The sequence below is a fragment of the Struthio camelus genome, chromosome Z (assembly GCF_040807025.1).
Source record: "Struthio camelus isolate bStrCam1 chromosome Z, bStrCam1.hap1, whole genome shotgun sequence".
In the NCBI taxonomy this organism is placed as follows: domain Eukaryota; kingdom Metazoa; phylum Chordata; class Aves; order Struthioniformes; family Struthionidae; genus Struthio; species Struthio camelus.
Window position 1 is genome coordinate 75,160,980 of NC_090982.1, and position 22,459 is coordinate 75,183,438.

Consider the following 22,459-nt stretch of genomic DNA (forward strand, 5'->3'; position numbering starts at 1 on the left):
CCACATTCCCTTAGCCTGAATGGCAGAGGATTCAGGTACAGATCTGACGGGCAGAGAATCTCCATCTTCTAACGAACGAGAGCTCTACTGTTCTAAGGAGCTGTAGTCCATTAGACAGATGCTCCTTACCAATCCTCAAGATGTTACTGATTTCCCTTTTTTATATATACTTATTTATGTGTGAGTGAATTTCACAGACTGATGAACATTCCCAAATTCAATTTAATGGTTAAGAAACATAATCTGTCCGTTATACAGTAGGATATATAAAAAACATCTGCTTTTCTTAAATGTGGCCCATGAAAAAGCTTGGATTCATCAAAAGCCTTTTTGATACTATGTGATGCATAAAGATGGCTTTTTGGGTTTTTTTTTTTGGAGTCTGATGTTTAATTATTAACAATGAAAACAGAAATAATAGTAGCAATTCAGGTCCTGTTCAAAATTCTAAGATATATTTCTGATGACTGGAGAGTTCACAAAAATTAACAAGATTCTGACTTATGTACAACTCTACAATATGCCAAAATATTGGCTAAATATACTCAGATTTATACAGACATGCTGGGATCTTGAGTTCATTCCACTGCACACTGCTCTTTCTTCAAGCACCTGGGCCAAATTCTTCTTCCAATTACAAATGCACAATGCCCTTTACTACAAGGAAGACTTCAGAGATGTAACTGCTAATTTGACCAAAAGGGTTCCTGGGCAACAGACTTGCAAAGCAAAAAGAAAGAAGGGAAAGAAGGAAAATAAAGGTGTAAATACAAACGGAACAGCTTATCTACCAGACGTGTCATTTTCTGTTGCTAAAGGCAAGCTTACCTTGTCTTATTCAGACTAAAATATGTTCAGCCTATATATAAGATGCCATAATTAATGCAAATCTGATTAATGTTTTATTTCTAATTAATCCAAAATGAATTTCATCAACTGATGAAAAATACTCAGAGAGAAACTAATTGTTGATTAATTTACACTTTCATAGATGACATGTCAAAACTACAGGATATGTCTACTTTATCACCTCAACACATTATTTAGCCTTTTTTTACTTTCAGCTTACAGTTTCAGATGATGTTCTGCTCTCACCTGGCTGCCATAATGTGTTAGAGCTTTTATTGTTTGAAAGAATTCTACAAGGAAAATGAATGCAGTATTAACACAAGAAAACAAAAATGGTGATATTGGGTCGGACCAAAGTATCCTGTCTTCAGCAGTGGCAGGCAGTGAATGCCAGGCTAATACCAGGGCAAGCTGATGTGATGCTTTCATTCTGCAGCAGTTTGTGGTTAGGGACGTTTTACCATCCTAAAAGGATTCTATAGAATCTCTCATAGGGAGTCATTGAGATTCATTTCATTCATTTGTGTACTTTGGGGCCATTAGCCCTTGAGCCCTAGTAAAACTGGAATTCAGAAATGCTCACAGAAGCTGTGGTTGTCAGCTAGGGCACCTGGTTTCACAGCAGATCTTTTATGGCTGTCAAGGCTGGTGTATCGTACAGGCTGGTCTCAGTGAGCTCAGCAATCATGTGGCCAAGCTGGCCATTCTTTATATATATTTTTTATTTGAAAGGTGTCCCTAGATAGTAACAACTCTGGGTAAAACAGTTGTGTGTTGTGTTTATAACCTGTGTGGTTTGTCATTAACAATCAAGTGCTCTTTGTGACCATCTAGTCCCAGTGATGTTAGAGGGACTCCTGTCACCGATTCAAAAGGGGCCACAGGGTCCACCTTTGTCCAACGCACGATGCCAGTAAGGCGCGGCAGCGGCCGCAGCATACGGAGCGGGGCGCAGTGTGGGCAAGCGGCAGCCTCCGCACTGCTGGGCTGCGGAGAGTGTTGCTGAAGCTTTGCTCTCCCCTATGCCATCATCCCGCTAGGAGGAATTCCCGCTCGGGGACTGCGCACGCTTCGCTCTGCTTCCTACCTCGCACATCTACCACATCACGTGATGGGAAGAATGACTCTGGTTCTGAGGGTTTTATTTCGAATGCTTGATATTGCTGGCAAAAATAAGGCCTCTAAAAATATAGCATTGTTCTACTACACTGGAATGGGACCAGAATCAGAGACTGAAATGTAGAGATAAGTAATTGTTGCATTTTGAAACAAAATGTAAGTGTTTACAAGGCATGACAAAGTGAAATGTTACCGAGTAAAGAAGAAAAACTACAGTATGAGAAAAAATTAATTATGACTATTCACACTGCAAAAAGCCTAACTCCCATTAAACCAATGGAAACATGAAAAATAAATGAAATGGAAGAGGTCAGGGCTTATTTTTGGAGGAACTGTAGTATTTCTCTTTATATTTGCTCTTATAATTTTATGGCTGCATGTTTGTATTTTCTGTGGGTCTAAGGAAGAAATGTCAACATTAGATTTTATCACCTATTGTACTTGATGTGTGTGGCGACCCAGGTGCGCAACAGTGTGTTATTTTACATTCCAAAATATTCTGAGCTTTTTGGGATCACTACCTGCAGATATATAAACCACCATACTGGCAATGAAATGTGAAACTATGTCAATCTTGCCTGTTCTGCAGTTTTATTACATTTTAAGCTCATCGCAAGTTCAACTAAAACAATCTGAAACTTGTAATCGTTTTGAACAAATGTGGGCCAAAAGTTAAGTTAACCTGGAGCAATGCATAGTTTCAAAATTAAACTAGCAAAATTGAAGTTAGGAAAATCTGTGTGAAATTCAGCCATTACAACTGCTTACATTTTTCAGATCTAAATATAAAATTTTATCTAAAAGCAAACAATCCAGTGTAGTTCATATGTGAAGAAAACATTCTCCCAAATAGGAATGGGCCCAGCCTGCAATGTTGAGACCACAATCTGCCTCTGCATCCACAATTTACAAACATTTTGGGATATCAGGCCTTTAGCTTACAGTCCCGTTTCATTTCATACGTCTCTAAACTCAGACTTTCATTTCACTTGGTCACAATTGGTGTTAGGAATATTTACTTACAGGATTTATTTAACAATTTTGAGTGAGTTTTGCAATAGTAGGTTGCAGTGGAGAAGGTTATTACACACTGATCACAGTGAAAACCAGAGCAATACCCAAGGAAGAGGAGAACGTTCGGAAACATTAGATCAGTCTGTAATTTTCAGACTCCTGCAAATTGTCTTTGCCTTCCATAACCTTCACAGTTTTCTGAAAGTAAAGAAATATCAATCCTCTCATATTAGGGGTAAAAACAGTCTTTCACACTAGGTTTTTTAAAAGACAATAATTTTGATACACCTTCATCTGAATTTTTAAAATTAAGTTAAAGAGAAGCTTGCTCAAAAGGACCAAACAAGATGCCCTTAAAATCACTTAACCATGGTTTAGAACTTGACCTTCTAAAATTGGATGGTTGGACTAGGATTTTCAACTCAGCCAAATTAGCGACACACAAAATTGACAAAACCTTTTCTTTTTAAATTAGATTAGACACATCCATCAGGAAGAGAAAGCGCTCAGCATCTTCCAGTATGCAAACAATGCCCTGATTTGTGTCTTTATTCACTGTATTATACAGCCTACTTATTCACTGCAGGCATATTAGTCTTGATCCTACATTAGAGTACACAGTAAGATTATAAGGGACAGTATGCATATATATAAGCACAATTAAAAACTAAAAAGCCTTTTATAAATACATTACAGGATTTAAATTAACTGTATCATCTCAAAAAAATGGAACTGGGCATTACCTTGAACAGCGTAACAGCTCTGCTCAGTATGCAGTATCATAGAAAAATTAATCAGACGTTGAGAAACATGTGGAATAGAATGAAAACTAATTCTGGAGAGACTAGGCTATTACAGAATTCCATGCCCCGGCCTTTTCTGGAGTGCTGCGTGTGGGCCCCCTCAGTCTGAAAACAGATATCCTGCAGTTAGAGAAGGCTAGAGAGGTGCACCAAAAACCATGAGGAACAACTCTCCGAGGCAAAAAGACGGAAAAGTTGGGACTTGTTTATCTGAAAAGATGAGTAGAAGATGTGACAAGAAGTACAAAAATGAAACATTGTTCAGAAGCTAGAACATCGGTATTGTATTGTTTCACGTACCAGTAACAAGACAACAATACCAGCTGGGGGACCAAGAGTGGAGACACAAGTTGGACTTCATCCCCGCGCTGCGTAGTGCCACCTGGAAGGAGGGGGGACCTTAACACCGTCTTTTGCTAACGCTGCGTTTGGTTCACGGCAGCCTGGGAATAACCGGGCGCGGCTCAGCCCCAGCTGCGCCGCCAGGGGGCGCGCAGGGTCGGGGGCCGCCGCCGCCGCGGGGCTCCCGCCCGCCCGCAGCCGGCACCGCTTTGAAACGCCTCCCTCCCCCCTCGCCCGCCACGTCCCGCCGGCAGCCGGGCCGGGGATCCTCAGCTCGGCACCGCGGAAGGAGCGCAGCGAGCCCCCTTCTCCAGTGCGCCGCCTCAGCGAGAGGGGGCAGCGGCCACGGCAACGTCCCCCCCCCGCCGCCGCCGCCACGGCCGCACCTCGGGCAGCGCGGCCCTGCCAAGGGCGGCAACAGCCCCGCCGCCCCTGCCCGCCTTGGCGGGAGGCTCCCCGCCGCTCCGCACCGCGGACCCCTCGGCGGGGCGGAGCGGCCTCACCCTCCCGCAGCCCCTTTCTCGGTAAACACGAGGCGAAGCCCGCCCGGCCGGCCGCCCTGTTACGTTAATCCGCCTGGCGGCTTTACATATCCCCTCCCAAAGGCCAGCCCCCGGTTAAAAGCCTTCCCCGAGCTGTCAGTGTGACACCGGCGCGCCCTCGCTCCCCCGCGGGCTGCCGCGGCTGCGCTCGCTGGGGGAAGCGGTGCCGTTGCCGCGCGGCCGCGGCGGTGACCGTTGCCGCCGTTACCGTTGCCGCGCGGCCGTTGCCGTTACTGCGCGGCGGCGGCGGCGGCGTCGGCTGTGGGGTGGCTTGTCGCGGGGCTTCGCCTGTTTGGCTTTTGGTTTTGTTTTTTTCCACCTAGGAAAGAGCTATTAAGTGTAAATCCAAAGTTCTAGACTTAACTACAGGTTTTATATACTTTTTTTTTTTTACTATATATACAAAATATATATCTTATATAGTGTGTGTGTATATATATATATATATATATATATATAAAATTTTAAGGGCCTCATAATGAGAAATCAGCGGATTCCCGCTTGCAGAGGGAGTGTTTTATATAGGGGTATAGGGCATTCCTGCGTGGGTTACGCCGTTTCGGTCAGGCCCGGGCATGGCGTGAAGGCTAAGCCTGGCTTGCCCCAGGGAGGAGGCTGGCCCAGCGACCCCTGGGCTGCGCAGCAGGCTGCCGGCTTGCAAGAGCAGACCACCTGCAGGCTGTTTCCTGGCTTGTGTCACAGCAAATCAAATCCCAAGGATGGGTGCTGTACAGGTAGGTCTTGCTGGCTAATACTTTTTGCATGTGATTGAGGTCTCCTTTTCCTCCAGCGAAGAGATTTTAGGGGAAGTGGGACAGCGATGTACACAAAGTCTGTATCTGGTTGGTGGCAGTGGCGCTGGTGATGCAAGAGAGAGCTTGGTTGGCAGTAATTTTTTTTTTTTTTATCATAAGTTCTTAGTGTAATCCTTCATGAATCTGCACTTTGTGTTTTAGTTGAATAAAAAACATCAACAGGTAGCATGCATTGTGGGTTTTTCCCATGCAGCACCCCAAAGGGGGTCTCCCCTTGTTTCTAAGGGTGTTTTTTGAATTTTCCTTTGAGCTTTCTGCAGCTTTTAAAAAAAACTGCCCTGCCAGTGATGGCAAAAAGCGCTTGCTTTACTGGCTGTCCTTGGTGATGTGCCCTGCGCTGAGCACCTGGGCACTGAAAGCAGAACGGGTGCAGTTTAGTGCCTCAAAGAGATGCGTAACTAGAAAGGGGGACAGGAAAACCCTTCCTCATCTAGGTAGTGAGGAGGAGCAAGAACTGAGTTTGATTTATAACATATTTTTTAGGAGGATGGATAAAGGAACAAGTGCTAAATTATTAGCTACATTTTGCAGGTGGTGCCACAAGCCATTTTTAACCCGGCAGGTTGATAAATGAACCAAAAACAGCAGGAGGAAGCATGCGCTTTCAAGGTTTAATCCTGATGCTACCATTGATTTAGTTCAGATTGTTTGGGCCAGTTACTCAGTCAACCAACCCTTTAATCTGTGCTTAATTTTGAACACACATAATCCCATTTACTGCTGTTCATAATATTTAAGTATGTGTGTGTTGTGCTAGATCAGGGCCTTAATCTGTGTAGTTCAATTTCTGCACAAACAAAATGAGTGTTATTCCTACGCTACTTTGTAGGCTTTTGTAACATTTAATATTTGTACAATGCCCTGAAAAAAGTGATGTTTTACATGCTCTTGAACATGCCCTTGAATTGAGTATTTTACAGGCTTGTATGATAGAATGAAAATGCTGAGCACAGGGATGTTGGAAATTTCAGTGGTTATAAAACAATTTTTGGTTACGTACCTTGGCACAGTCCTAGTGGTTCAGTGACTTCTGGCATTGCAGCTCTGCTAGAATTACAGTGCAGTGATGAGATTCCCAAAAATACTCCCTTCACTCAAACGCTTGAAATAAAGCCAGTTCTTGGAAATTCTGTTAAAGCATTGCTGGGGTAGGGTGGTGGTGGTGTTGTTTTAATGCTTGTTTATGTTCTTGTCATATAAAGATGAGGACTGTGCTCTATAGAAATGAATGGGTGCGACATATGCTGTATTTATAAACATTTTTGCGGGTTCCCAGCTGAGTTTCCATGGCTGAAGAGAGACAAGAAGTATTTCATTTTTTTTAAATTTCTCATGCTGCATGCTATAAACCCACAGTGGAAGCAAGGAGTAATAGGTGGAATTGTTCAGGTAAAAGAACCGTTTCCACACCGGTCAAGGAAACTATATTTAGATTCTGTAGCACTGCGAAGAGAGTGAATGTGGCTTAAAAAGTTAGGGTCTGATTCTGCACAGCTCTGCCTGGTTGAAGAATTCTTGCTGTCATAGTTGGTCTCACTGATGACAGTGAACTTGTTTATGTGGATTATGAACGCTTTGTATGGCAAAGAATGTGCAAGATTGGAGACTTTAATAGTACAGTGAAGCTGTCCTTAGACAAATTCTTAAGTTTTATTTTGCAGTCATCAGTAGGGTGAGCTTTTCCTTTCCTTTTCCTGAGTACAATAAAACAAAAACTTGCTTCTTTGAGAAGCCCTGAATCACAGATGATACAAAAAAGGATGGGTGGGATTATTTATCAGTTCCCCAAGCTGTGTTTATAAGATGCTATCTGAACCCAAGATAAACAATATACGCTTTGTTTTTTGTACAGGGTGTTCGAGCAGCATGCAGTGTTGTTTACAGGAATCTCTTCATTTGCCACTGAAGTACAGTCACTTGTGTAGCAAGCCCAGCCAGATGGCCACATGTCTGTTGTATACTCTTGAGTTCTCCAGAAATAAAATTCTGAGCGATACTGTATTCCAAAAACTAAAGATTTATCAAAAGTTATGTCTCAATATGTTCAATGTACTTTATTTAATGTTGAAGCTATTTCTTGTGATAAAACACTTCAGCATAGCTTTAAACCAACCATTTAGAACATTGTCCATTGAACAGTTTTGCAAAATGAGGATTCATGAGAACTAGTTGCAATCTTATTGGTTCATTGATACTCTTCAATGGAAGAGTATTCTGAAAGAAAATTTTCAATTAGCTTCAAAGTTTGGAAGTGTTACTAAGATACTAAATTTGAAAACTTGTCCCCAATATAGAAATATGTGTTCAAGTATGAAATGTCACTGGGAGATGATCTCCTGTACTTCTCACTATCAAAAACTCTTCTGATGAGCACTGGAGCCAGATTAGGCTTTCGTTTGATTTATGCCCTTGTTTTTTTTCCCATTTTGTTACTGATGGAAGGGGTGTATAGGTAAAATAGATTTGGGTGTGAATGTCTCACAAGATCTTAGCAAAAAAGTAATATAAATTTGCTTAGAAACTCCTGCTGTCCTGACATTAAAAAATAAGTATTAACTGGGGAGAGAAACTATCTTAATTTTTAAAGGAGTTGTGCTGAAAAGTGCTAAAGTGCTTCATGAACAGAAACCAAAAGCATGAAGGATAGTAAATAGGAATCTAAATGTAGGTTTCCAGGTCCATATTTAGATTCTTAAATGAGTGGCCTGATTTTTCAAAGGTGCTGAGCAACCAGCAGCGCGTGTGGGTTCCCTGGGAGTGCTCAGCTGCTTAGCACTTCTGGAAACGGACCTGTTATTCAGGATCGGTGACGTTTCTGAACGTCAGTTTTTCTAAAAGTCTTTAAGTTGGTGAATATTACTGATTTGAGCGTATAAAGTACTGTTCTAGGACACCCTTGTTTTGCCTTATGTTGTCTTCCTTATTTAAGTTTTGGCACTGAGGGACCTGAGATCTTGGCTGACAGCCTTCTTGCACTCTCACTTGGCTGTGAACTGACTCTGTGTTACATTACGAAGTTCAGTGAGTATATATAAAACAGATACCACAGCTCTACTGCAGGTTTGGCAAATCCTATTTGTAGCCAGAAGGTTTTATTATTTTGTCCTCTTTTAGATGAAAACTCTCCGTCTCTGGAAATACAGACAGATGTCTCTTTTTGTACTAAAAACCAGAAACAATATTTAAATGTGAGTCCAAGTTTAGATAGGAGCATATTCTGTTAAATTATCCTACTGCATATTTTCACTGTATGTTTTTTCTTTTCTACCTGATTTTGCAGGGTTTTTTTTTTTTGAAGTATAGGTAGTGTTCTATGTTTTTACAGACTATTGAAGAAAAATTGGTCATTTTAGTACACAGTTTATCTCTGATACTCCTTGAGGCAGCAAGGTAATGGACAGATTGTCAACTAGGATAATCAAAAGAGTTCAGTTTTCTTTAATGGAACGATGCTAATTTCTGGATCCACATCTTCCACTTGCATGTTAGTCCATTGTTATTCTCTTTTTTTGTTTTTTCATGTATATTGCCACAGAGTACCAGGCATAATATTTTATTTCAGTGTTTTTTTTTTCCCCAAGGATTTACTATAAACAACAGATATTCATAAATGGTAGAGACAAAGCTTATTTCTGTCACTTATTATTTGAGTAAAGTCAGATTACCTCTGGAGATGTAACAGCTAAAATCACAGTAAATCTTTTGCCCTCGACTTCTTTCAGAATTAGATATTTCAGTTTAGCTAATTTGTATGTGAAATACTGTAAAACAATTACTTCAATGTAATGTTTATGTTTTTGTTGCTAGAAATAAAATTACATCTAGCTTTGCTACTCAGCAGCCCCTAAGATGAAAACAGCTTATGACTCCTGAGTGTTAAGCTCCTGTTTTTTTGACAAAGACACATATACAGTAATGTAAAGTACAAAGCTCTTTTCTCAGTCAGAGGGGTGAGTAACAAACATAGCAGGAATTACGAAAAATTTCTGTGATGTAAAAGTGTGGAGACTAAGACCTGTTTTACGTACTGTGCAAGAATAGCTCATTTCATACAGTTTTCTGCTAAAAGAAGTATCTGTTGTTTGATGCTAGTAGCAGAAATTAAATAATTATTTGTTTACAGATTTGTTGTTGTTGTTTTTTCCCCTTAGCTAAAATGAAATCTGAGATTCTCAAGTATAGCCAAACTGGTCACAGGCAGGGACCAGCAATGTTACACGCAGCCTCTATGCGAGGACATATGCTTACTGCTTAGCTTTATTTGGTCTAAGTTCTGTGAATACAGCAAAAATTCAGTTGGGAACCAGTGGTCTAAGTAATTCTTGACATCAAAAACAGGTATGTTTCTGCTTTTATCTTTAAAATTTATAGGAATAACATACCAAGTTAGTGAAAATCATGATACAGTATGAGAGTGTAGAAACTTGCTAATACTGCCCCATCCCCTTATTTTTTGATGGAATAAGATGGTAATCTGATTTTTAACTGTGCATTTAATAGTTTTTATGTATTGTATAATGTTTACTACAATGTTGTGAGAGAAAGCTGGACACAGTTAAATGTTTTGTCAGTCAGATACTGACAGATACATTATTTGGAGAGCATAGGATTTTCCAGGATCTTATTTTATTTGAGAAAATAAAACTCTGGTTCAAAGAAATTTATTTTCACTTTTTTTTTACTGTTTAAAGTAGTAGTGCCAATGGGATTGCTTTCAGAAAAAATAGTAGAAGTTGTTATTTTCATTTAAGGAATTAAGAGAAATATGATTTTTCATGAGTTAGCTTTTGTCATCAGTGTTAAATTTTTGACGGAATTTACAAATTACTGTTTTGTTTGAGTTTTGTGTGAAGGATTGAGTCTTGTAGCTGAGTCAACCTGCATATCTGTTTGCAGGACTAGTACTTATTTTTGGAGAGCTACACGAATAACATATGCAGTTCTGGGAACAGTAAGCGCTCAGGCAAAACCCAAGGGATCGGCATTAGGCATTTAAAGATTCTCTGTATGAAGCAGTTGAAAGAAATGATACGGACACGGCAGCCTTGCCATCTGCCTGGTCACTGGCACTCCATTGACAAATAGTGTGAACAAAAGCTTTTGCCAGCTTAGTAGAGAAATCTCGAAAATACAGCTTTTCATCTGGCTTTCAGTTAAGATTTCACTTAAAGCAGAAAACCAGAACACAATGTAAGGTGTAGACACCTTACCTATTGGAAGGTGTAGGTTAATTTACTGGAAAAAGTTAGATTAATTTACTAGGCAAGCTGTTACAGCTTTTTTAAAACTGACTGGCTATGCCCTGAACAACAGTAGTCACTGAGCAGTTATTAAAAAAGCTAGGTGATACTCCATACCTCTGACACTGCTGAAAGCCTGCATCCTTAAACAGCTACTCAATTTTGTAATTGCCTAAAGGGGATCATTAGCCAATGAAATTAATTTGAATAGAACTAATTTGAATGAGAAGATCAGTCTCTGTACTTTCTCTGTGTAAAAGTAGACGTTACTAAGACCAGAAAAGAAATAATTCACATGTAAGAACAATCATAGCCATCAGACTCTGCCAATATTTAAGCATCTTAATGTGTGTATTTAAATTCAGATGGATTTTTAGATTTGATGGACGTTCACGGCTTGCACTGAAGTCAGCCATCCTGTTTGATATAAAGCCTTTTATTTTTGTTTGTTATAGATTCCTAACTTTATGTACAAAAATGTGAAAGTATTTAGTATGAATATAAATTAAAATGTTTTCAAACTTATAGTAAACATGCACATTTGATAACAGTGAAGATGCAACAGAATTTATTTGGAGTCTGAAAATGTAAAAATTAACTGTTGAAAAGTCAGAAATAAAAGATTTGTATTGAGATCTGTAAATTTCTCTTAACCATAGTCTTAAGGGTTTGGAGAGGGATCTCTCTGTTTTAGGAGGACTGCAGGCTTGGCACTTACAGCCACTTTTGACATAGGACTTCTGACTTTTCTTTTTGCCCCAAAATTAGGGTTAGGCTTGGGCTTGTATTCGTTCCTCTGTCTCTTGCCCTGAGAGGATAAGGTTCATTTATCTGTTCCCTGGGCAAGAGAAAGTAATAATAATAATAATAATAACACTAACACTGCCAAAAAACTTCAGTATATATATTTTTTAATATATATTTTGTAAAGTTTCTACAGCTGTGGGAAGACAAAAACAATAGCAATAGAAGTGAAGACTGGAATGGCTCGGAAAAGGCTGAAGGATCCACTTTATGGGCACTGCTGGCTTTGTGGGGTGCATGCAAAGCTGGTGAAAGCGATTTTTGCATTATTCCCGTGCCCTTGCATGGCCTGCTGACTGTTGCTTCCTAGACTCAGGCAGCAGCCAGCAGTTATTTTTTCCCAAAGTGCATTTCTGTAATTTTCTTTCAAACTGAATTTTAAAAACACAAGCTCCATCTGGGCGTATGATTTACCTGTCAGCTGCACATGCCGGGCTAAGGCCGCGCTCTGAGTTCACGCAGGGAAGAGCAGAGTGACAGAGAGGGGATGGCGGCTCCAGGCGAGTGGGGCAGGGCAGGCACCAGGCCTGGGCCCCGCGGACCCCGCGGGCAAGGCAGGTGGCAAGGCCAGAGCACGTTTGGGTAGGTCTTCGGTGCAGCGCTGGAGGCTGGAGCCGAGAGGGCCTGCGGAAAAGATCTCAGACAAGTGAATTTCTAATGTGTTAGAAATTTTGAAATTTCGTTTAGAAATGAATTTCTGAAACTTCTCAAATGTGCCTTGCCGGCAAGGGCTCATTTTGAATTCTGAACCCAGCAAACATTAGGCCAAATTCTTTCTGACTGAGCAGCTTTGGGGGATCTGCAGCAAGGAAAGGAGAGCCCAATCTGTGGTGATTATTCATGGGCAGACAGACAGGTCCTGTGTCTGGACTCTTGGCTGAGGCTGGGGGATTATTCCAGTGTGAGCAGCCAGAGGCAGCCCACTTGGCAGGTTTTTGTGGTAACTTTTCCAACAACCTCTTTTATCCAGAAGTAGCAAGCCGCTGAGGACTGGAGCGGCCCGGTCGTAACCAGGCGCTAGCCAGCCTGCGCCTGTCCCTGTGTCCTGTTGGCGAGGAGGAGGAGGAGGGGCGGCTCCAGCCCACTCCGTTCCCATCCCTCCGTGGCTTTGTGCACCCGGCCGTGGCTGCTGCTGCCGCCTCTTCCCTGGGACCGCGTCAGGCACAGCCTGGCTGCCACCCACCCTGGCAGCAACAACCTTCGGGCAGAAAAATGAGGAGAAAAATGCATAATTGCTCGCTAGTGTTAAAACCAGCATATTGACACGACTGTGTTAATTCCTTGATTGCAGCTGCGTTATATCCACAGCTCGTTCTAGGTTGCTTTTTCCTTGGGGATCACCTGCCGTTATTTTGTGTTTAAGTATGTGAGAAGTTTAAAATGTATCCAACACATCAATTTCCAGTTACCTGTATACTTTAAACAAATATATTTTTAAAGCTTGGTTACAAACAGGCCTGATAAAGGAGTGAGGATCTTGCAGGTCAGGTGCATGGAATATTTTTCAGGAATGACAAAAAGGCTTTCTTGGTTTGGGTAGCAGCAGTACAAAACCCCCAAAATGATCAGGAGTAGCCCATGACAGCATCAGCAACTTCTGACAAAATATACCGAGGGCAAGAAAATTGTCCCCTTGGCTCAAAAACAGTTAATGGGATATATCTTTTATATTTACTGCGTTATCAAAATATGCCTATTTATCTTTAAGAGGTACCATTATATCCTAGGTTCACATTTTTCTGTTGGAAATCAACAAATTATGATTTTTTTTTCTTCAGTAACTCCTGAATTTTAAACTATTACTGGAATTTTATTGTTGTTTAAACTGTAGTGATATTCCCTAATCCCCGCAAACTCCTTACAGCCTTTTAGCTCCAACAACAGTTAGCTCCGTAATAGAAAGTCAGTTCCTTTTTCATAGCAGTTCACTCCTTGCTAATTCCATGCTTTACAGTAGCAAATTGACCTTTAAAAGTACTGCTGGCTAGTGAGCTTTAAGGAATATTGTGGAGAATATGAAGGTCTCTGTAGTTATGCTTTAATTTTTGTTTTTTTCCTTCATTCAATAAGAATACAAGTCCCTTATTTTTTTAAAAAAAGGGAGACAGCAAAAAAGCCTATTATATTCAATAAATCATATTTCAATGACATGCTATTGTTTATGTGTGCCACTCCCTTCTGGTGAATAGAAGTGGAATTACTCCATCTCATGCCATGCCATGGACCCCCAGCTGCAACCAGATTATGGAAATTTTCTTTAACTTTCAGTGACAAGGAATTATCTTTTTTGGAGTTTAACAGTGTGAGCTTTTTTCCTGCTGTTTCTATTAAGGACAAAATGATGCTTCTGGACCGCGTACTGGCAACCGGTCTTCATTGCAAAGTGTACCAAATTTGCTAAATTCAGTCCTCAGCACACATAATGCCCATGTAAATACAGAATTTAAACAGAAAGTAAAAATTGCTGTCAGTATTTCAATGATGCATTTATTCAGTAATTTTAACCCTTCCCTGATAGGTTGATCTTTCCTTAATTAAAGTAATTGATCGATTTGATAGTAGTTCGGTGTGCAAGCCAAGATGAAAATACTGATCCATATATTTTCACACACACTTTTGTTGTGCAGGAGAATGAATATACTAATATGAAACACAGGAAGCCAGTGTAATAAAAAGGAAATGTACATGATGCATGTTCTGACATGTGGAAGCTGACAACATGTCAAGTGTGGGATTTCTCTGGCCAAAGGCAGTCATGTAGCTCAGTAGTCACTCTAGCCTCTCCTTATCCCCCGTGGAGAAAAACATGTGCATCATCCCTTAAAGTACAAATCTAAAACAGATCCGATATCTTATGCTCCAAAACTGCTTGTTTCTATTGACTGCAAGTTACAGACATCTCAAGCTTTCGTGAGGTGAATCCTATTTGCTCTATTAATTGGTGGTACTGGTGAATACAACTTTTTCTTCTTTTACATCAACAACCAGGTTAGCCCATTAGAGTTGCACGGGCTATGAAGTTCTCATTCTTAACAAAGTAAGTAGCCTGAACTAAAATCATGTAAGAAAGAGGAGCCTTAAATCAGCACAAAATTTGATCCAGGGGATAAGTTGAAAAAGTTTATAAGAAAAAAGAATGTGGATCCAAAGTTGTTTTTAGTCATGCCTAAGAAATGTAGAGGTATGCCTGAGAATAGCATTTGGTGTATAGAACTTGATATGTTTCCATATCATACTCGTACATGAAAACTGTCATTAAGCATTCATTTATCTGAAACGTGAAGAATGGGAAGTGTGAAGATGGCTGGGAGGCCATGTGCAACACATCTTGCTTGTATTGCTTTTGGGATGATACTGCCTTTCGCAACCCTGCGCTTTTCTGGGAATCAGAGCTGCAGTTCTCCCTTGTTCTTAAAGGATGCACAGGAATATAAAAAGCCTCTTGTTTTGTACCTGCTACTCAAGTTTGTTAGAGTGAGCAGTAACTTGGTTCTAAACTAGAAAAGCGTGGATTATGAAGAATGGAGTGCAGATCAGGAAAGGAAGGGACAAAGGTTTCAACAAATGACCATACTGAGTCCCAGTGCGCAGTGTCTCATTCAAGCAATTTCTAGTATCTGCATTATGAATCTGATAAAAGGAGTGTGCTTTAAAGTTAAGAAAGCAGTCAAAGAACAAATGTTTAAAACCATCTAGTATGATGATATTTTACCTCAATCACTCACTGCATACTCATTGTGACCTAGGTACTGAGCCTTGCCCCGGGTATGTTACTTTTTTCTCATGCTGATTACTGAATTACCATAAGTTCATATAGTTTACTATGTGTCTATACACTGTAATGAAAGAATAGCATGCTTAAATGTGTACTTAGGCATTTGAAGGCTCAACATATTAGGTTGTGTTGTTTGGAACAGATTTATTTTGTGTTCTCCTTGATAAGCACATAGTACACATTCAGTTTATAAATACTGATAAATAATTATAGAAAATCTAAATTTAGTATTCTACTCTGCTGTAAGCATGTAGTAGATAGCAGGGTGTTAAGTAACAGCCAGCGTGAATTTGTCAGGAGCGAATCACATCAAATACTTAATTTTCTTCCTAGGGTAAGGAGATAGGCCTTAGAGAGAGATATCTTGAATTTGAGGGCTTTTTAATACCCTCACATGACAATCTCATAAGCAAACTAGTGAAGATTTCATGGAAAATTATTATCACAACATAGGTAACAGTGGTTTATTGTCAGAAGGGAAGCTGCACATCGGTTTGGGCTCTATGAGTGTCTGTCCTGAAGACGGTACTAAGAATTTGCATTCATGATTTGAATCATGAAGTTTGCATATGTCATCAAGCTCTCGGGGCCTATGACTGCATTAAAGGGCAAGACTATAATTTAAACTGTTCTTGACAGGCTGGAGAAATAAAGAGGATGCACTTCAGAGGCAACAGATGCAAACTATCATGCTTAAGTAGGAACAGTCAGACACAAGACAAGAACATAAGAAATGATAGGCTAGGCACCATTTTGCAGAAATGCACCTGAAGCTTTTGGTGGTTCTTGCATGCCTTGCGTCGGCAATGCCATGCTGTTAGAGGGGAAAGCAAGCATAAGAGATGGGAAACAAGCAGTAATATCATATGTAAGACAAGTAATAATCTTTCTACTTTACTCAGTACTGGTGAGGCTTCAATTAGGTCTCTTGCCCCATCTTGGCTGACACAGTTCACATGTGACATGGAACTGTCTGCAGGGATTCCAGATGAGAACAGCAAGGATGCTCAGATATTTAGAAAATGTGACTGTAAAGACAGAGGGAAATTATTGTTTAGTTTAAGGGAGAAAAAGAATATAATGAGTCTTTAAACATATAAAAGTGATTCAAAGAAGAAAGGAACACATTATTTCCCAGTCCACTGAGATTATGCTTAAATTGCAGGAAGGGGGACATCAGGCTTGACAAAGGGAAACATTTACGGTGTTCCAATGTGACTCATTTTTCTTGTCCAGGGAATGTAAATAGAACATTGACTGGGAAGGTTGTGGAGTCCCCTCTGTGAGTAAGTTTTAAGAACACATTAGACCCTAGATAAACACCTATCAGGAGTGACACAGGTATAGCTGATGTGTCTGAGAAACAGTATGGAGGCCCTGAGGACCATCTCTGTTCTGCGATTTAAAAGTAGATACTGAGATATCATAAAAAAACAAGGTTGGAGGAGGAATTTGGAAGAGAGAAGAGATTCTTGCTAAGGAATGAACACTGGCATAGCACAAATAAGAGCCTCTGCAGAACCTATACAGATTGGGGTTTGAAACTGTGAGGCTCTTTGGATTACTACAGTAATGGGAACTGGGGTCTGAACTTGCACCCATCAAAATTAAAGGCTGCGTTCTTGCTAGCTTCTTAGGGTATAAGAGGAAGCTCTATACATGAGATGAGAGGAAGAGAGTGTGATTTCCCAACTTATTACTTAATGGGGTCTGAAAAACAAAATGTTGTTATTTAGTCCCCTAAAGCATATCTGGTATTCCTGTGGAAATCCACTGGGAATTTTAAGGTTGCTTAGACCACAAAATCGAATGTGTTGTTTGTAAAGGCTAAAGGCACTGGATGAAAGGCAATTTCTTCCTTTTTAACTAAAAGTGTATTTAAAAAAAAAAAGGTAATCCTGTGGCCTCTAGTTAGGCAAAACTCACACTGGGAGTGTGGACCCTAGCCTTTTTTATTGATAGGGAACGTTATACATCATTGCAGCTCCTTAGTTTCTTAATCTGTAACAAGAGGATAAAATTTTGATTTTGTTCGTAGAGCACTTTGAGAACTATGGCTGAGATGTGCTACTACAGAACTGTTATTAAAAATTATCTTTTCTGTTTTCCAGAGAGATCAGTGCTTGCCCAGCCAACATTTGTCTTTGAAAAGAAGGACCGTCCTTTGAAGGTAAAAGCTTAAGCTTTTGTTTTACATAGTTGATAGAAAATACTAAGAAGTGAGGACTCTATAGACAATGATCCTAGTGGCAATAAGAGACTTTTGCCTATGTTAAGACTCATAATAATTGGGATCAAAATAGAACAAGTGAAAATGGAAACTAGGGACAAGACTGCTTTTAATACACATATGTTGGATAGATATACTTTGTGTCCTGCTCTAGAAAATGGCAGATCTATTCTTCCTGACCCTTCAACCCTTCTATTTTTTTCCAGCGTCCTGCAGAAGACCCAGTTTGCAAAGCTGAAAATGGTAATGATCACCTCATTGAAATAGCATAGTAATACCCTGGCTTCTTCATAGGCCTGACCATTGCCTGTGAAAATAGTGTTCAAACCCTCACTTTGTATGAGCCAGGACAAATCCCTGTTAATAGACTACTGGGGTTGTAGAGCCTCCTAACGTTTCCTAGTATGTCTCTGTCTTACCTCCAGAATCTTCCTCCTGTCTCGCCTCTCATATTTATCAGAAAGCCAAATTCCAGAACCCCTGAAAAACAGGCAGGTATATTCATTAGCTGTATTAGCTCCTATCTGCCCTTTTCTATTCGTTCAGGCCACGTTATAATGTAACTTCTTAATGCACTCTGAGCCTGTGCGCCCTGAACTAATTCTAAGTGCTGACTCTTGGTCCCCTGACATTGGTAGAAATAAAGAAGACTCCCTAGGGCTTTGTACCAGCTCTTGACTGAGATTCTAAGGTCCTCTTTCACTCTTAGATTCTGCCTTAAAGCTGTTCCTATAAATCATTCCTAGAATTTATTGCGTTAAAGTTTTAATTCTGTATCACACCATTGTGCTGAAATCTGCTACCAAACTGTTTTGACAGAACGTTATATTTACTTTTCTTTAGATTTCATTAGTTTCTCCAGAAAACGTGCAAGATCATCATCTTTTACTTTTCAGAAGTCTGACTTGCAGTCCAACACAGGTACGCTGTTTAGCTCCATTCACCTTTATCATTACTGTAGTTCTCTGATCTTATCTGGTAAAGAAGAGAAGATATTTTTCCGTCTAGGTAATGTATCTGCCCTGTAGAAATATTCTGAGTCAGGAAAACTTAAACATTGATATTTACTTGTCAGCAATATCCACTAAGTACCACCTTAAGTAAAAATATATGAATTTTCCTTACTTAAGTAATATTGCATAAAATAGTGAAGAATGTGTATATTTAATGTGGTTTCCTGGAACTGTTCACTCAGTCAAGGGAGGAGGGGAGCTGGGAAGGAATGAGATTCCCTGGTTTGTGGAAGAGATCAATGTTCCTTGAAGAATCCATGAAAGTGTAAAGCAATTTTCAGAAAGGCCTCTACTTCCATCCAGCTGCCAGCTGACCTGGAAATCCCTTTAAGGGCAGTATGTTCCTTCCATGATATTCAGGAGAAATACACACAAGTCATTGAAGGCTACTATACAGTAGGAATGATCTGAATCTTATAGTATTTATTTAAGGTAATGATGGGGTTGGAAAGTTACTTCAGAGTTTAGGCCTTAATATATGCAAACTGTATTTTGTTTTACCTAGTCCTGTAGCACACCTAAACATAGCTAAAAGGATATAAGATAACCTAAGTTTGGATTACCTTGAAAATAATACTGAGCTCATATATAAAAATCAGAAATATGGTAGAAATTTTAGAGTATGCTGATACCAAAAAATAAAGCCGGGTTCAGGAGCAAGCTTGAGTGTTAGGCCTCTTGATTGTCCACACTGCTTAACTGCTGGCTCACTCCCTGTCTTGGTTTTGAAGCACTCCAATTGGCTGTCTCCAGGACAGAACCACTATAAAGTAGAGTAGCCGTAAGCAGTGTGGATAAGCTGTGCTGTGCTACTTGGCCGCAGAGATCCCTCTGAATCAGTGGTAAAGGCATAACCTAAAAGTGTACCTCAAAGCTAGTAGTTAGCAGATAAGAAGTTGATTCTGCTGCCAAGGAAGGCATGACATCAAATTGGCTAACCTCAAAAATCCATCTTTTTTTTGCTCCGAACAAAGGATAATTTCAGTCTCTCTATCCTTTCAGATACAACACTCTCTCAGAAAAGAGGAAGATCATCTTCCTTTACCATCCTTCCTACCTTTCCCCCCTCGCAGACAGGTAATTTAAAAAAAAAAAAAAAAAAGGGAACAACAACAACAATAAATATTTATGTAGAAAAGCAAATATTAGGCCAGGGTACATTAATTTACTGATCCTAAAAAAAACACGAGACTGGACCAGATAGCAGTACTGTTTCCATGGCTTTTCCAAAACAGCAGCACCAGCAGCTGAAGTGGAATTTTATGAGATTAAAGCATCTGTTAATACCCAGAAAACTTTTTCTCTGACATAACCCAAAAAACCGTGGTGCTTTCCATGCCTAAATCTCCCCACCTGCAAAATGAAGACAGTAGTAGTTATCTTGAAGGTCTTATTTGGATGAATTGTAGGATATTGCTCAAACACTACCAAAATAGAGATAGATTACAGACACACAGGTGAATAATTTGTGATTTATTATTGCTTATTATTAAAGTTTAAATTCCTTGTTCTTTAGTAAAGAAGAATAACATATTCATGACCTCAGCTCTCCTTCAAAGGAACACTGACAGCAAAAGTACAAAAGAAGGTAATTGTCGTTGCAATATTTATTGACTTGTGTTCCACAAAGACTTTCTTAAGATACAGAACAGATAAAAATGTCAATCCTCCTCATTGGTGAGTGAATGCTTTATGAGGTTCATAAGTTATTTATCTGAGGATGTATGTATCCTGCGTGCTCTGTTCTGAGCCTCTTCTCTGACTGCTTAAGGTTATATGAACTTGAGAGGAGTGACTGAATAGTCAAATCCCCCATTTCTGATACATGACTGAACAAGGATAAAATTCTGCTCCCAGAGAAGGCAATGAGGAATCCTTCTTGGCATCTGCAGGTGCAGGACTGAATTTGAAATATCAGCTGATGGATCTATCACAAAGCAGTGCTGATTTGTTTGAGTGTATGCATATATGTATGTATACACACGCGCACACACACATATATATTTGTGTATATATATGTATGTATGTGTATGTATTTGTATTACCCTTCTATTTTAATGGGGTAGCATGCTTGGTTTCAATGCAGAATTGTGTATTTTAGAAGAGATTAGCATTTCTTAGAACACATAGTAAGTAAAAAATAGCCGTGTTATTTAAGTGTGCTCTGAAATTTTTAGTTAAAGAGGCAAGACACACAGGTATGAATTAGATGGGAAGAAAAAGTCTTTATTTAAACACTTTGTTTTTGTTTGCAAGGATGCTTGTCACAAAATCAACTGTGGAATGTCATTAGACCTGCCATTTTACAGCCACCACAAGCCCGCACATGTCCTGAAAATCCCATAGCATCTCAAGCGACTGAGACCGGCGTACATGGTCAGGTAAAAAGAAAAGTGATTTTAATGTGATTTAATATACATGTTTGGAGTTCAATCAAATTAAAGACACTGTTGTTTTAAAGTAGTTATTTCACTGCAAGATTTCAAAGGAAGTTCCCGTATCAGTTTCAGTGGACACAATGAATTATTGACTAGAATGGGACCAGTTGTACCAGTGCTGACAGTGTTTGAAAAACCTACCTTCTTGGCAGCCTGTCTCAACTTGCAGGTGCTCGGGTTCTGTGGGCAAATCAAGTTTGGAGGTCTTTTTGACTTTATTTTTTTATAAAGTAACGTTTTAGCACATTGATTTAAAGGATATTCTTAAGGGTACTGGCTTAGCACACAGTGGGAGGAAGCTCTGCCAACTACCAGAGGTATATACCTCAGTGACTTTGGATTTCTAGCAGACCTGTTTATTGCAGGTTTATTAATTCATCTGCTTATATTATTCCTAGTTATCTGAAGACAGCTCTTATTCCTCAGCTGAGAATTCAGGAAGTTTGAAGACAGTGGCAAGGTCATCTATTACTGTGAATCTTTCTAGCCCTAAAACAATACGGTAAGATTTTTTTAATGTATTCCTGCACCACTTTGTCGTTTGGCCTGAGGCTTGCCCTTTCTTTCTACATAGCACTAAGCTCATGCTATCTACATCCACGCTGTGCTTACTGGTGTTTGTGTGCGGTGACAGGATTTGTGGGTGCTGCAATGAGTTCCATATGCCATAAGGAATAGACTCCTGCTGGTAATAATCTCTGTGGGACAGCTTGTCTCTCGTTAGCAACCCCCAAGCAAGAAGCTACTTTAGTTGGCCATCTCATGCAGCTTTGTCAGCTGAAAATACTGCTTGGTTTTGAATGTTTGTGATCATATTTGTGTCCCGTCAGAGAAGTCTCTTCTGATTGCATAGCTGCACCATCTCATTAATATTTTGGCTGCAGAGAAACTCAGGAGTTACCAGAATTTGTGAGTGTGTTGGACACAGGAGGCATGAAGAGAACCATACATTACTGATTGGAAGACATGGTGAATGCTGCAACTGGTCCCCTACTTCTGTAGGGGAATGCCAGAACTTATAGCCAGAATTTATAGAGTGAACAACTAGTGTGGTGTGATGGGGTTGTATCTTTGTGCAGACGCGGCCTTTAGAATTTCTGCATGAGGAAGCTGACTTGTCTGGACAGGTAGCCAGCACTTGACCTACACCCTGATGCCTTTGTAAGTGACTGAAAGAGCTCGTACTGATGCAAAAGTGTAAAAAAGGCAAAAGCTATTGCCTCTCTCTGGAGAATGGCTGCATGAGAATGCTACAGGTCTGTGACTAACTGGTTTAGTGTCAGCAGGTTCATGTGTGGGTATTGATACTGCTTCTTGATGCTTGATTAGAGGTTTTTACCTGGAAGTTGTGAGCATGAGGAATACGAATGGGACCAGTTAGTGATCGAAGAATGACGTTATCAGTAGCTGGGGCTACTGATAATAAATCTGTGATGTTGTCTCCTTTCCCCCTCACATCCAAAGAGCTGGGAGAG

General features: G+C 40.1%; 1 protein-coding gene across 3 annotated transcripts in view; it reads left to right on the forward strand.

The window, feature by feature from the left end:
• Positions 1–4,840: 4,840 nt before the first annotated feature.
• Positions 4,841–22,459, forward strand: part of LOC138064592 (ran-binding protein 3-like) — a 36,103-nt gene continuing 18,484 nt past the window's right edge. For 2 of the 3 annotated variants that reach the window (XM_068927925.1, XM_068927926.1), the window contains exons 1-8: positions 4,841–5,403; positions 17,415–17,473; positions 17,740–17,776; positions 18,377–18,454; positions 19,549–19,623; positions 20,063–20,134; positions 20,803–20,927; positions 21,383–21,486. In XM_068927925.1, coding sequence (XP_068784026.1) covers positions 5,148–5,403; positions 17,415–17,473; positions 17,740–17,776; positions 18,377–18,454; positions 19,549–19,623; positions 20,063–20,134; positions 20,803–20,927; positions 21,383–21,486 — 806 coding nt within the window. In that variant the 5' untranslated portion in view covers positions 4,841–5,147. The remainder of the gene's footprint in view (positions 5,404–17,414; positions 17,474–17,739; positions 17,777–18,376; positions 18,455–19,548; positions 19,624–20,062; positions 20,135–20,802; positions 20,928–21,382; positions 21,487–22,459) is intronic. The other variant, XM_068927927.1, reaches the window with a different exon arrangement.